This window comes from Sceloporus occidentalis, unplaced genomic scaffold, assembly GCF_023333645.1.
Source record: "Sceloporus occidentalis isolate IW3139 unplaced genomic scaffold, rSceOcc1.0.p SCAF_34, whole genome shotgun sequence".
Taxonomy (NCBI): Eukaryota; Metazoa; Chordata; class Lepidosauria; order Squamata; family Phrynosomatidae; genus Sceloporus; species Sceloporus occidentalis.
This window is the reverse complement of record NW_028317014.1, coordinates 8,061,711-8,077,867: the sequence shown is the minus strand read 5'-3', so window position 1 is coordinate 8,077,867 and position 16,157 is coordinate 8,061,711. Positions and strand designations below refer to the sequence as shown.

The window sequence follows — 16,157 nt, the reverse complement described above, 5'->3', positions numbered from 1 at the left end:
TATACCATGTATCATTCACCCACCCAATAAATTAAAAAAACACTATATTTTTGACTGATGACATCATATTTCCATAAATGTTACCTGCAGATATATACCAAGAAAGCATTACTGACTTAAATGATGTAGCTAAAATTAATATAAAACATACAGTATCAGCATATTATATCACTAGTTGGTGTAATACAATGTAACAGGCTTCTTCATTCACAGGAATTAACATATGTTATCAAAATATTTGAATTACATTTTTTTTTCTCAGATTATGTTGTCAAGATTCCACAGCTCTGAACAAAGGGATTTATCTCTAATAATAACCTATTAAAAGACCGATTTAAGGTATGGATAGTTCTGCTCATTAGAATTCACAACCTAATTTACAATCTTCTCCAGTCCACCAAGTGATGAGTTTCAGGAACGGTTCTACCAAAAGCCATTCTTATGGATTATAATTATCACACCTTCAGCAATAACAGATTTTATTACATATATTTGGGGATTAAATATTTTTCATGATGGACCAATAGTTTATATACAACACAAATTCCTTCTCTAGACTGTAAGCTCTGTAGACCAAGGTCTTTATCCCCCGGGTGTCTGCACATACTGTACCTCCCAAATACTATTTTGTGATGTTAACTGGAACCCCAGGAGCACATTTTTTGGTGTGATAACAATAGACATTGAATATGTAAGATTTTTACTAAACCTTCTAGGGCTGAAAGGGGTTAAATTCTCAGAACATCAGTATAGTCCTCTTGGTGTAAGAAGCTGCCAGAACCTGGACCGAACCCCTTGCAGCAGGGGCAAAGAAGCAGGGGTGAGAAGGCTGAAGAAGGAGTCACTCACCTCAGGGGTCTCATCTTCATCTCCTTCTTATTGTCCACCACCGCTGGGACACAGTTCGTCAGCTCTGTCCAGTCTGCATGAAGCCCACAACTCCATCCAGTAGAGAACCTGGAGAAGAGCCAGGTCTCCTTTTTGCCTGGTCTATGGCAAGTGCACTTCTTCTGGCCGGCTTTGCACTCGCAAGGTTGCTCCAGTTGGATGTTCCTGACCAGGTGGCGACCAAACGTGGTCCCCCCTGTCTTCTGGATGTGAAGGAACACGATCAGATCATCTCCCTTGATATTGAAGTCCACCTTCCTCATCAGGTCCTCCGCCGTGAAATTGAATTTGGGGATGAATTTGGCTGGGCTCTCATCTTCAGCCCTGTAGGGGTCCACCAAAGACGAGCTAAAGGCTTGCAACCTGAGCAGCTGGCACTCCGTGCCCGGGCACACATACTGCAAGACGATCACGGCGAACAGAAAGACCATTACCAGGGCCAGCAGCAGCTTGTTGGATTTATCATCCATGTTCTGGGTGAACCTTGAGATCCAAGATCATTACGACAAAGCCTGGTTATTACATGGGGGGTCTGTGAACATGAAGAAGGGGGGTCTGCTTTACAGCTCCGTAACGACACACTGATTCCTGTTCCCTTTCTTCCCGGCAGTCCAAGCGATCAGTCCCCTACAATAACACACACAGAGCGCTCCGCTCCTCCCACTCCTCCCTCTCCCACCTCCATACCTCCGCAGGACACGCCCTCTTCGCACTGTTCTTTATTCTTATTCCTCCAAGCTGGGAAGACCCCTCCTTAGTGCCGCCCCCGAACCCTACAGAAAGCCGGCCCCGAACCCTACAGAAAGCCGGACCCTACAGAAAGCGGGACCCTACAGAAAGCCGGACCCTACAGAAAGCCGGCAGCTGTGTGTAAAGGTGTCATAAACGAGGCTTTATTAAAGAATGTAAATATAGATGGAGAACAGACTGCATGTAAAGGGAATGATGTATGAACATGCACACATGTATGTACAGTGCAGAAGCTACACTTCAGATCTCTGATGATGAAGTTTTACATTAAAAGCCCGTCATATCCAGCCCGTTGGCTTCACTTATGTCATTACGCGGCCACCAGCCTTAAAGCTGCAGGATCACCCCATTATCCCAAATCCTGCAATGGGCCCAACCCCAGCGAGCTTCTGCTGCATAAAGAACCCGGCTGGGCCCCGTATAATGTATAGTTACATTATACTTTCATGCATTATACAGGACCAGCTCAGAGAAACACAACTCTCCTGACAACTCTGTCTTTACATTTACCATTTGATGACAGATAAGAACCATTCGGCCCTTTTTCCCTGAGGTGAAGACTCAGACCTTAATCCGTTCTTTGTCTTAATCCGTTCTTTGTCTATCCTGTGTTTGTTTAGATTCCCAAGGTTTATTAGCCTCTACCTCCTCTGCTTGGAAGCTGCTCCATTTATCTGCCACCCCGTTATTAGTGAATAAACCCCATTGTGTTAGGCTAATGACTCTGTCGCATCCCCCTCCCCATCTAGCTGTGTTTATTTTGGACATGCAAAGCAAGTGATCTCCATTAAGCTGCTCAACCTCCCCTTTTGTGTGAAGTCAATGAATTGTCTGACCCATTTTCCTGCCGTTTACTTTTAAGTTGCTTCCGTTATCATCGTTAATCTCTATACACAAAGGCGACAAGTTAATCTCCTGTCACCATCAGCTAGCTTCCCCTCATAAAAGGACAGATTGCTGAGATTCATGAGAGTTGTAGTTTCACAGCAGCTGATGTTTTGCTATCCCTGCTGCAAGCGCCGGGCTCTGCTGATGTAGGAGACGTCAGGAACTCACGCCTAGAACTGAAAAGAAAAAAATGGCTCTCCTATATTTTTTGGGGGTATTTCAGGAACATCCTGAGTGTTAAATCTCTAAAATGGGATTTTTTTGCCCTTTTTTTCCCAATTAGATGATGTCTGAGAATCGGAGCTGAGCAACAGCTGGAAGAAGGGCTACCTGGTCAGTTTCCCTTCTGCGGTGTAACCGACGCGTCTGCTGCTTGCGAGGCCACAATGCAGCTTTTGAATTTAGAGGTCATTGAATAATTTGGAGATCGGAGTCCGGTATCAGGATAAGACTGGGTGATAACGCCGCGCTGACTCCAACCAAACGGAGAGGAGTTCTATTGTTTAAAAGGCTGTCATTCTGTGTACAGAGTTGAAGTGAGGACAATACGTCTTAAAACAATGGATCAAGGAATTTATACATAAGCTATTTATTAATATGGGTAATTTACATAGTTGCCAACAGTCTCAATTTGTTCAGGCAGAGGTGTACTGCTGGCCAGCTGTTCCAACCAGAATTGGTGAATACCTTGAAATGCCATTGCCTGGGCATGTCACTTTACTACTCATGATGTGAATGCCAGGGCCGAATCCGGAGACTGACTTCGGAAGAGGCACTCACGCCAACACACACGCTAACAAACACGCACACAGACACGCAACACTAACACACATACCCAGATGCTCACAGTAACACAACCAGACACACTTCCACACACAGACACTTAACACTAACACACATGTATACACACTAACACCCCCTCCAAACTAACACAACCAGACATACTAAAATAACCAGACATACTAACACAACCAGACATACTAACATAACCAGACATACTAACACAACCAGACAGACTAACACAACCAGACATACTAACATAACCAGACATACTAACACAACCAGACATACCAACATAACCAGACATACTAACACAACCAGACATACTAACACAACCAGACATACTAACACAACCAGACATACTAACATAACCAGACATACTAACACAACCAGACATACTAACATAACCAGACATACTAACACAACCAGACATACCAACATAACCAGACATACTAACACAACCAGACATACTAACATAACCAGACATACTAACACAACCAGACATACTAACATAACCAGACATACTAACACAACCAGACATACCAACATAACCAGACATACTAACACAACCAGACATACTAACATAACCAGACACACTAACACCACCAGACATACCAACATAACCAGACATACTAACACAACCAGACATACTACCACAACCAGACATACTAACACAAACAGACATACTAACACAACCAGACATAGACACACCCTTATCCACAAACTTATACCCCCAAAGACACATGTTCACACACTAAAATGCACTTTTACTAACATACCTAGACACACACACACTAACACCCCCAAGCAAAGACACATGTTCACACACTAACATACCCAGGCACACAAACGCAACTCATTTACCCTGCAAAGCCTCAGCCCATCTTTGAAGCAGCTCGCCCGGCTCACAAAGTGACCTTGCAAGCATAATATCAAAATAGCATGCCACCCGACAACAGAAAGAAAAATATTGCCGAGTATACCTTTATTTACATTGAGGTACCAGCAATGCGGTACATACAGAACATCCAATGTATATGATTATTGTTAGAAAGTGTGGAAACCCTAACGATGAGGCTCATAAAAGCTTACAGACAATCAGACAAGTCAGCCAGCGGAGCATCGCAAATAAGATTAACCAAAGCAAGGAGTCTAAAGCTAAAAAATATTACCGTATTTAATGAAGTAGTCGATATGGATCTGCAGTACTTACATGGAGGGCAAAGACTCATCAAAATGTAATGCAAACATTGTTATATTCTTATTAATCACATAAATAGACATTCACATCATTTTACATGGTATTTTAAAATGATATTTAAAGCCATGATATGTAAATGAAATGCATGAATTCTTTCTAAATAATCATATCTGTGACTCTCCGTGACAAACACGTGAAATCCATCCCTTTTATTTAAAGGAAAAAAAGATGGGGATTGACAAGTGTCTTTGATATCGTGACCGCAGAGATGCCCTATAGTAACGTAACCTTACATGTTTTAGCTGTGCCAGATTAAAGACATCAATCCTTCAGAAAACAGAGATTTGTATTACTGATCTTAAAAGCTTCTATATTCTGTAGCATATATATATATATATATTTATATATTGATATTTATTGATCCAGTGAAAGGAAGCCAAATATTGCCCAGAGTTTCCAGACAATCTTTAAAGGCAATGGAGCACTGGGCCAGCCTGTGTTTGTACCGCTAAAGATACCTGGGAACATTCAGGGCTTTTACCCCAATTTTATTCTCAGGGTGAACTGACGGATTTCCATTGCACTGATTTAATAATACTTTAACATCCCTGTTAGTGCTTTTCTCACTGGTGTATTACAAAAGAAATCCCTGCTTGAATACAGGTGATAGTTCTGAATATCATTACCACCTAACATGTCCTGTGATTGCCATTCAGAATACTTGTATGGCAAAACTACTTTCTGCCCTATCTAGGAGCAGGCTGGCCAAAGGGGCAATTGCCTGCTGGGCTGGTCCAAAATTCTACAAACAGGGCCTGTACAACAGGGCAGCTATTAAAAAAGGCTCCTAACATGGTAAGGGGTGAGAGGGTAAGGGATGGAGAATGTATGTATGTATGTGTGTGTTAGCATGATTGTGTATGTGTAAGTGTGTGTTAGCATGGAAGTATGTGTTAGTATGGGAGAGGGGATTGAGGGGCTGATGGAGTTACTCTGGTTTACCTGCCCCTCTTGTCAGAAGGTCCCTTAGCAAGAGTATTGTCTATCTGTGACATTTGTCAAAAAGCCACCCTAAAGTCCACGATAACGTAAAGATTACGTTTGGCTTCTTGACGTGGTTTTAAGGGTGGTCTCTGTCTAGGTGGATGATCAATTTAGTTCCAAGTACAGGATTTCGCTAAAATGAAAACCTGTACTGAAAAGAAACCTGTCCCATACCGTTACAATGTATTTTCTTTTAACTTGAACATCATTTGCAAAGCATTGATTTCATTTACAAAAGTTCAAGAGCAGGGTCATTTAGTGAGCTAGACCCGTCAATGTATCAGAATTAACCCTGCATGGGAGGTGAGGGGTGGGCTCTCTATGGATCTGATACATCCAAGGTCACCTGAATGATAATAAGGATTACTGGGGCCATGCCTTTTGCATCCTGTATGAATGGATTGATAAAGAAAGAAAGAAAAAAAATGTGATTGCTTGCATTTAACCCATAAAGGACTGATTGAAAAAGAAATGCTGTTATAACATGGTCAGTATCCGAATGAGGCTGAACCTGGTAGTATGCTTGTAGCTCTCATCTAAGTAGTGTCTAGCGAAATGCAAATCCAAACTCGGGTTGGGAGACGTTCCTCAAATTATTTCCATGTCTGCTGTCTCATCGTACGTGGCATGTGCAGAATGCACTCATGTGGTGTCCCAATATCAGAGGTGCCTGTACATTTTGTTTTCATAAAATTATTGGTGTCATCTTGTGTCATTCCTATTGAAATCGTTCTCAGCGCTTTGTACATACGTGATCTCATGAGACCCCTCTGAAACTCCTGCACAAGTCAGTGCTGGAGTGCTGCCCCCTGCAGTATGTACGATGCAGTCATGGAGGAAGGCAATCCAATATTGTAAAAGTTACATCTGTCCTGGTTGGTATGGTCACCCTAGTGATGAGTATAGGACACGTACGTAGCGGCAAGCAAGACATGCGTTTGGCCAAACGCGCATCCTGCAACCCAAGGAGCTGTGCTGCGGGGAAAGAGGCAAGATTTTGCTGAATCCTTCCATGCATTTGAAAACGCTAATTTAAAGGCGGCACTCATCTGTCACGTTATGTTATGGCTGGAGTGTCCCTTTAATGTTTCTTCCTTCTGTGTCCTCTTGGAATGCTTTGTGCACAGGCTGCAGCGCTACAATTTCACTACCTACTGGAGTTCACTCGATGGAACACATCAGGAGATGCACATCTTTGTCACGCTTTGCATATAACAGAAGCCGCCTCACTCAGCATTCTACAGGCAGCTCTGGAAGGAGACAAAGACGGCAGCACCAACGGCCCACAGAATACCGCAACACATTTGCTTCAGGCAAAAGAAGCCAGTCTCCTAAAACTGACATCAGACTGAAGATCTGTGCCTAGCGAGCGCTTCCAGAATACAGCTAACATGAAATGGCTTTACCATGGAAGCAGTTAAGACATAGCATTAAAGTCATGCTCACTGGCATTACATATAAATTATTTAAGTTGCTTATTCCCATCGTATGTAATGGGTTTCCTGCACATCTGGTTTGGAGCTTATTATTAACCCCACTACAACGGTTTCATTTCAGTGGTAGGACTCCAAAGCCTCCGTGTATCCATATCTGGATCCTTTCTAAATGATCTGACCATAGGCTCTTCAATTATTAATGCATTAACCCCTACACTTTGAAAATGATAACATTAGCGCATGTGTGGATGTGGACAGAGTAACTTTTATATCTTGGAAATCTCCAGGCCTGCCGTAGAGTCTCAGGGTGAAGTGCTTTCTTCTTTCTCTGCCCATAAGTGCAAGTAACCCCACCCCATGGTTGGTTATTCCTGCCCCTTTATGAAGCCGCTCCCACAGAAGAGGAAGCTCTCCCTTAAGGCTATGCTGGGAAGCTCCCGGGTATGCCGGTATTTAGTCCCCCTAATAACTACTAACGTGAGTTATCCGAGTTGACTTTGGTCCCTAATCTTTGGCACTTATGTTGAAAATCCGTGGTAAAACCGTAGGAGAGATTTATACAATCTGATTTTTCCGGGACAATCTGTTTATCCCAGCTCCAAGTACAGGTATGGTTTTGGGATAGCATGTTCATTATAGCTCTATACATTCTCAGTACTTAACACTGCATAAGCAGATGTAGTTTTGGAGCAGAAAGCGAAGCTGGTGGTCACTTTGCCTTATGTGGTCAAAGTCACCGCACATCCAAGTTGGTAACAAGTAGATGGTAATACCAGTCCGGGGACTTGGTAGTGGTTTTGATGCCTCTAGGCAACTTTCTTTTGCGCCTTATGGGATATTTGGCAGAGCTCTCTAACATACACTGATATAGAGCTGGTTTTACATTACAGGAGCCCCCAGGATCGTAGAGATATGATCTCAAAAAGTGATTTTTGTCACTTAGTATTTATGGAGATCAGACATAAATGAGAACATGAATTACATCCGTGCAATACAGAGAAAGAAAACAAACATAAAAAAATAAACAGAAAGTGATTTTTAACATTAGCTGAAATGGCTGGGCATATGAAAACAGTATGTTTCAAACAGATAGCATTGGCAGGAGTGGACACGGCTACCATTAAGCTGCTCTCCTCTTGGTCCATTAAAAAGGCTACTTGGATACACGTCTTCTCTTCCTTGTGGAAAGTCCAGTTCTGTATGTGCAAGCAGATGCTCAAAGACATTATAGGTTGTTTGCAGACTAATTGTCCCTGTAATGTGATGATAACGATGCGCTTGCAGGACAGGACAATGACATTGGAAACCTACAGACAGGGCCGGCCCGACAATGGAGCCGAGTGGGGCAACCGCTCCAGGCGGCACTTTTGAAGGGGGACGGAGGGAGAGGAAGGGTAGACAAGGGGGGGGGCGGCATTTTAAAATTCGCCCCAGGCGGCATTTTGCCTTGGGCCGGCCCTGCCTACAGATATAACCTAAAGCAATTCATTGAAATGCATGTTAATGGAGGTATCCTCATTAATCTGTAATGCCTTTTATGGGGCGAGCATGTTTAAAAGCTACATAAGCATTCAGGACCCCTGAGGTTTTTTAAATTAGCCCCCTTTATCTGGTGACATACAAAAAATGCCATGCATCAGACCAGAGCATCAAATTGCTTAAGTGTCTCCACTTAAAGGAACCATATGGTCCACCTGTTTGCGATGGCAGGTTCATGACATCCGACCCATCAAGTCAACTACTTTTTGTAAGACATACTGTAGGACTTTGTCTTGTATTTAATTCACTAAAACCAATACGATCATTTTTTCTTCACCAATATTAATGGGGGAGATTCCTCTATGACATTTAAACATAATAAAAGTGCTATATTTTTAAAGACTAAAGGATCCCAATATGTACTATTTGGAGGAAAGAAGAGAGAGGGGAGATGCGATAAAAACATTAAAATACTTAAAGGGTTTTAGCAAAGTACCGGAGGAAAACTTGTTTCAAAGGAGGAGAAATGTTAGACCAACAGGTCATAATCTAAAACTAGAGGGTCAGGCTTAGATGTAATATAAAGACATTTTTGTTTTATTGTGAGGGTGGTAGATAAATGGAACAGGCTCCAGGCTCAAGTGGTAGAATTGAATACAGTGAGGGAATTTAAACACGCATATTATAGGAATAAAGCTATCCTAAATTCAAGATAAAATCAAGGACTGATTAAGGTCAGAATATGGAAAAATGGGTAGACTAGACAGGCCGAATGGTTCTTATCTGCTGTCAAATTCTATGTTTCATATTTTTAATGTATTTCTTTAATGTACATGAGACCAATCAAAGCCATGCTTGATTTATGACATGTTTGATGCCAGCTACTTGTTAGCATGCGCCAAAGTTTCAGCCTCTCCTTATTGTAAAAATGCCCCGCGATTATTGCCGGTTCATCTAACACAACATTGTTTTTCAATATCTACAGAGTGTTAAAGATATTTACTGCCCTTGCACTGTCTGAAGCTGGCAGTTAATGAGAAAAGCCTCAAGTCATCGAAGCAGCAAACCTTGCAAAAAAAAAATGCAGGCCTTATGGGACCTTGTAGCCTAAGGTGATAAACTATTTCTGTTCATCGTTAGGCATTTCATGTAACATTCCTTGTTGTTTGTTTACAACACCCATGCCCTCCTCTTTTCTTGGCATTGAAGCTTCCTCTAGGCCACAATGGCGTTTTCCAAGTCAATGACTGCAGAAAATGTAATGATCTCATTTTGATTTGATACTGAGAGGTCACCAAGTAATATTCATGGAAGTTCACTGTGGTCATGGCAGGAAAATGATGAGGTTTTTTTTTCTTTGAAATTTAGTTTATGTGGTTTTGTTTCTTTTTTTTTTTTTTTGCAGTTGAAAGTATTATAGATATCTATAAATCAAGGTTGACCACATTTGTACTGTCGATTTTTTGCCATTCCAACACTTTAGTTTTAAATGAATAACAGCAATTACATATACATAGATGTTTTGTTTTCACTGTATGTTTCTAGCTTTTGGTGACACCTTCGCGGTTTCACCAATGATTTATTTTTCCCCTCAGTAACTCATACTATTATATACATATCAACAGTTTGAGGTCCCAAATACTGGCTCTCCTGGACAACATCTAAACAAACTGTGGTGGTTATGTTATGTATGTTTTGGCATTTCATGGGGGGCATGGATGTACCTCAGATGGGGTATGTTATGATACCACCACACTGCAATGGCACCCATTGATGGCATCACTGATACATACTATCGGTGGTAAAGAGAATGTTGGCAAGTATACTTATTACTTTATCTTCATTGGAAAACTTTGCAGAGCTCTTAGGACAATGGGCTGTCACCTTATCCTTAGCCATTTCCTAGACAATCTTTGAAGAAGATCCTGGGGATGTGGTCAGGTGCTTGGTTTTATAATTGACCTAAAATAATGCTGTTTCATTGGAGAGAAAGGCAAGATAAATAAATGACATGTGAGAGGAGAGGAGACAAGAAAAGAGGAGACACAAAAGAAACAAAGAAATGAAAGAAGAGAAACGAGGGGGATAAGGGAAAGGAAGAATGAGAGGAGATGGAAGACTAGGGAGGAATGTGAGAAAGAAAAAGAAAAGAAGGATATAGGACAAGAGGGTGGGACAAGAGAAAAGAAGAAAAGAGAGAAAATAAAGAGGTGAGGAGAGACGACTGAGCCACAAACACACTAACTCTATCCCACTGACACACTAATGTACACACCCAGACACCCACACTAACACAGCCAGACACTCACACTAATGCACACATAATAATGTGAGAAGATTATTCAGTTATTGTGTGTCTATCTTGGTGCCAGTTAGGAAGTGCCTGATTACCCGGAATTATTCCCATTTAGGAGATGACAATCATTTTTGCCAGGACGTTGCATCACACATGATATTTTAAGGCAGAATGGAACAGGCTGACCCTGAACACATACATATTTACCTAGATGCAAAACATCAATCTTAATATTTCAGAAAATGAAAAGTAGTTGTCACTTACCCTACCAAAAAACACAAATGTTGGATGTAAGTGTTGTTTTCATGACCCCTGCTTCTATTTTCTGACCTTGAGCCATTACTATTATCATTCAACCATTTTAACATCTCTTGCTTACCAACGGAAGATGTGCTCATAAGACACGTGTATTAATAGTTACTTTAAAACCGAGACAATTATTTGAATTTCTGATTATGTAAAGGTTCATAATAAGATTAGCCAATCTGACCTGCTAGTGGCCATGTGATGATTGGAGGTGATAGCCACACAGCTTATCTCTATTATGCAGCCGTGTCCCCCAGCTGGAAGGCTGGATAGCTAGAATTTTAATTAAAAAACAATACTAGTAATAAGTACAGAAGGTCTTTTTAGAAGGGATTTTTATGACAACCTTTTTGGAAATGATTGCGCTAGAAGCAGATGTTACTTTCCCCAAATCCTACATATTATACATTAAATGGTATAGTGTAACAGTGTTTACAGATAAGCAATATATATGAAATGAAAACCATGTATCCTAACACCCTGTTCTTAGAATCATTCCCATTGTTATCTCTCCCTTATTGTTAAGTTGCTGATTGGTTCAGCCAGCCGGTGTAAGGATGAGGAGAAGCAAAGGAACCCCAAGCCAAGAAACTGGGTGTGTTAAGTTTGCCAATGTTTTGCCTCGGATTTTACCTCTGTTTGTGTTAAAACGATCATACATGATGTACATACCTGGGAACTTGTTGGCTCCGGCATCCTGGAGCCTCCCCTTATGGGACGCAGCCAGGACTTCCCGCTGATGTCAGAGTGCGGTCCCACCGTCGTCAGTGAGCAGTCCCACCAACATTGCAGGGAACACCGCCATCTAAAGTGAAACTGAGTGGGGAGTGGGGCATGTCAGGAACCCACTGCTATGACCCGGAGGATTCCGGTGTCGTCCCGGGGGAACCAGAGAAGTGGCAATTCTCCTGTAATCTCTGTGCGAAACCCGGAGAGTTCCCAGGTACGCTTATGTAATCTGTCCCAGGGAGCCCCCTAAACAATCAATGCATATGAAAGTACTTTATAAAGTGGCAAGATTTTTTACTTATATAAGGAGAAGCTGTAGAGCTGCAGCTTCCTACCATGCTGATGCTTTGTGCCACTGATTGGCTGCTTCGATCAATGGGATCAGTGCGCATGCTCATGGAGGTCTCAATTGCCGAACCACCGCTGGAGCTGATTGGCAGTAAGCGTATCACATGACAAGAGATTTGTTCAGCTGAGCACGTCTTCTGCACAAACAAGAGCTGGAGGTGAAAGCATATGGGCGATTTTGCAGGATCCCCCCATGCCTTTGCAAGGTGAACACCACGTTCATTTAAAGGGTGTTTCTTTAACCATTTTATATGACATAAAAAAGTAATAATTCAGTGGAGATAAACAGCATCTTTAAAACCTCTTAAGCTTAGTAGCAGCCCACGCTGGAAAAATTAATGACATTATTCAACTTACGCACTCCCCACTCAATTTTGACACAAAATAAAGTACCGTATTTTTCGCTCCATAAGACGCAGTTTTTTTCCTCCCAAAGTAGGATGAAAAATCAGCCGCGTCTTATGGAGCGAAGATGCATGCAGGCAGGCAGGCAGGCAGGCAGGGAGGGGGGGCAACGATATACCGTATTTATCGGCGTATAACACGCACTTTTTTAACTAAAATCCGGAGCTTAAACCCTACCTGCGTGTTATACGCCGATAAATCCGGGGTCGCAACTGAGGCAGGCGGCGGCGGCCGCCAGCAGAGGAGTCCTGGATTTCTGCCAGTCAGGGGGGCCCAAGGGGTGCCGAGCGGTTGCTGAAGACAACCGCTCGGCAACTCTCGGGCCCCTCTGCCTGACAGATATACAGGAATCCTTTGCTGGCGGCAGCCGCCGCCACCGCCGCCTGCCTCAGCGCTTCAACTCCTGTGTTGGAAGCGTTTGTCTCGGGTGCCGGCGCTTTACGCTGGGCGCCGGCATATGACGTCAGACGCCGGCGCTCAGCAGTGAAGCGCCGGCACCCGAGACAAACGCCTCACGCTTCCAACACAGGAGTTTAAGGTAAGTGACCGGGGCGGGGGGGGGGAGATCCTGAGAAGGGGGGGTTAGGGAGTTAGAGGGGAGATCCTGAGAAGGGGGGGTTAGGGAGTTAGAGGGGAGATACTGAGAAGGGGGGTTAGGGAGGGAGGTCTTACTGTGTGTGTCTTACTGTGTTTGTGTGTGTGTGTCTTACTGTGTGTGTGTCTTACTGTGTGTGTGTGTCTTACTGTGTGTGTGTGTCTTACTGTGTGTGTGTGTGTGTGTGTGTGTCTCACTGTGTCTGTGTGTGTCTTACTGTGTGTGTCTTACTGTGTTCATAGCTTATTCAGTTATTGTAATAAATATTTTAGCCCATTTTTTAGCTCAAAATATTTTTTCCTTTTTTTTCTCCTCTAAAATCTAGGTGCGTCTTATCAGCAGGTGCGTCTTATAGAGCGAAAAATACGGTACTTTAATTTTTTTACGCAGCATCAGTCTATCTAAAATGTTAGTACGCTTATGGTGCATGCTGTCTAATGTATAACAATTAATTACTGCCCTGCCTTTCTCAAACACAGTATCATCTTTTATTTTCATGTAATTCTAAGTAAAACTGCTTTTTGCCGTAATGTTTCATTTCAGTGAATAATTAGCTATTTTATCTAAACAGAGGTGTGTTCTGTCAAGGGTCGCCAGCTTGTAATGTTCTCAATGTTCTATAGTTCATGGATAATAGGACAAAAAGCCAGAGACAAATTAGGGGGTCACAGGGCCATCATTATACGACACGCATACCGGAATAACTTTCTTTTATGTCATTATACTAAGTCACAATTACTTTGTGTGACATGGAGAGGGAACGAGGACAGAACACAAAAGCCCCATGGGCCGCTCTGAATGAAAATTTTTGAGCTACTAGTTTAAGGAGTTTTTGTATGTTTTAATTGGAATTACACTTTTAGCCACCAGGTATAAAGGACTTTAGGCAGAATTTACATATCGACGGATACTTTTTTTGCTTCTGTCACATAGAAACAGAATTTGACGGCACATAAGAACCATTTGGCACATGTAATTTCCGGAATTAAAGGCTTAGATCGAATCAGTCCTTGCTTCTGTCTTTGATTCAGGATAGCCATATGCCTAACACATGAATTTTTTTATTTTTTTACTGTATTAGCCTCTACCACTGATGGGAGACGGTTCCATTTATCTACCACTCTCTCAGTAAAGTAAACTTCCCTTACATTACTATTATTCTAATCCTCTGACCCTCTAATTTTAGACATACGACATTTCTTTCATTATTTCAAGATCTATAGAGGTGTTTTCAGCAGGGCTAAATCATGACCATTGAGATTCTTGCGTGTTTTGGGCTACCTTATTAATGAGCCACTTAGGTGGACTTTAATGGACGTGAATGTTACCAGCCATCCCCTGAGTGTGACTAGCAGTACATTGAACTGAATCTTAAAATGCTTTATGGTGCACAAGGCTACATTCACATATCCGACGATTCTTCTCACCAAAAATCCTGACTGCAACAAGTTTTTTTGTTTTTTTTAACAAAATCACCCACAAATATTGAAAATAAATGAAAGAATCAACCAGCCTTCGAATCAATGACTGGATTAATAAATAAATAAAAGTATAGAGTTAGAATAGTTAGCTATATAAATCCATGCATTCGCTATACTTCTGTATTATCGGTAATAGATCAGCCTTAATAAGACTGACATTAATTTTACAACTGTTGTTCTGCTATTTAATATGTTGATTGTATCTGTCTGTAATCGTAATTTTGCCATGTTCTTCTTTCTTGATAAATACATGCTGCAGCTACCGACATCCAAAATGTCATGCGTTATAGTCTCTTAATTTATGGGGAGGCAGAGAAGTCAGAGGGGATGTGAAATTCACTCTGCCTGCGTCATGTATTATAAATGTATTTAATTATCCCCCCCCCTATCTTTGCAGCAACTACAGATCACTTTCTACGAGGTGGAAAAAGAATTTCACCCAATTGCATGAACATCATGATCCTCCAGTGATGATTATGATGATGTCATACTTCCCCCATCATCAGTTAGCTGGTCATGCTATATTACATCAAATGTATTTATAGAGTGCAAGCAGATTCCCAGGAGCTAAAACTATTCAAATTGACAATTGGACAACAGAATTAACACATGTTACGACACACTGGTACAGAAGGAGGAGACGGTCCTGCTATTGTTAGCGTACAATATGTGACAAAGCCTATTAGTATTAACACATGGGAGTTTGAAGTAAATAAGACTTCTATAGATTTTTGTAATGAATTCATTTGGATGCCCATGTAGTGAATTAACACATTGAGTCATTGTGCTTTGTCATTGCTTTAAGGGTTAACAATTAAGAGACTATAACGCATGACATTTTGGATGTCAGTAGCTGCAGCATGTATTTATCAAGAATCTTCACCACAAAACGTCAGGAGTCATTAAGATGCATGTATGGAATCTACAGCATTAATGCTTCCCCCTGCTAGTTACACGGAAGCATGAAGCATACTGCTGTACACTCACCTGTTGTCTCTGTAAGTCAATTTGTTATGTTACATACTACTTGTTGTGTCCTGTCCACCCATTGTACAGCGCTACGGAATTTGATGGCGCTATATAAAACAATAAATAATAATAATATATTTATTTTATTATTATATATATATATTTTTTTTTTTACTATACTAGATGCTTAACATGTGAGCTTTTTTCAGATCTGAGCGTCAATTATAATTATAGAAGACCTGATATGTGAGCAGGTCGTAGATCACAAACTGAATACTTAAATAGGAACTATCTCCATCACAGCTTTCAGCATAAATTCATTAATTTATTAAATTCAATTAATGACGTTAAATTAATATTATTTTTTTGACTAAGGCCCATCTGATTCTGAGAAACATATACAAGTTTGAATTTAAATTTACGCCATACATGTGCTAAAAGAAACATACATACATACATACATTAAATACATTGGATTCCAAAGTTGTAACATGAATTTAAAGATTCTCACCAGTTCAGTAGTAAAATAGACTGTGTGCAAGGTTACCCTTCCTGTCCCTGT

General features: G+C 41.4%; 1 protein-coding gene across 1 annotated transcript in view; it reads right to left on the bottom strand.

The window, feature by feature from the left end:
- HS6ST2 (heparan sulfate 6-O-sulfotransferase 2) overlaps nucleotides 1–1,358 on the bottom strand; it is a 120,969-nt gene extending 119,611 nt beyond the window's left edge. The window contains exon 1 of the mRNA XM_089487759.1: nucleotides 850–1,358. Within this exon, the coding sequence (XP_089343885.1) occupies nucleotides 850–1,358 (509 nt within the window). The remainder of the gene's footprint in view (nucleotides 1–849) is intronic.
- Between the last annotated feature and the right edge of the window lie 14,799 nt (nucleotides 1,359–16,157).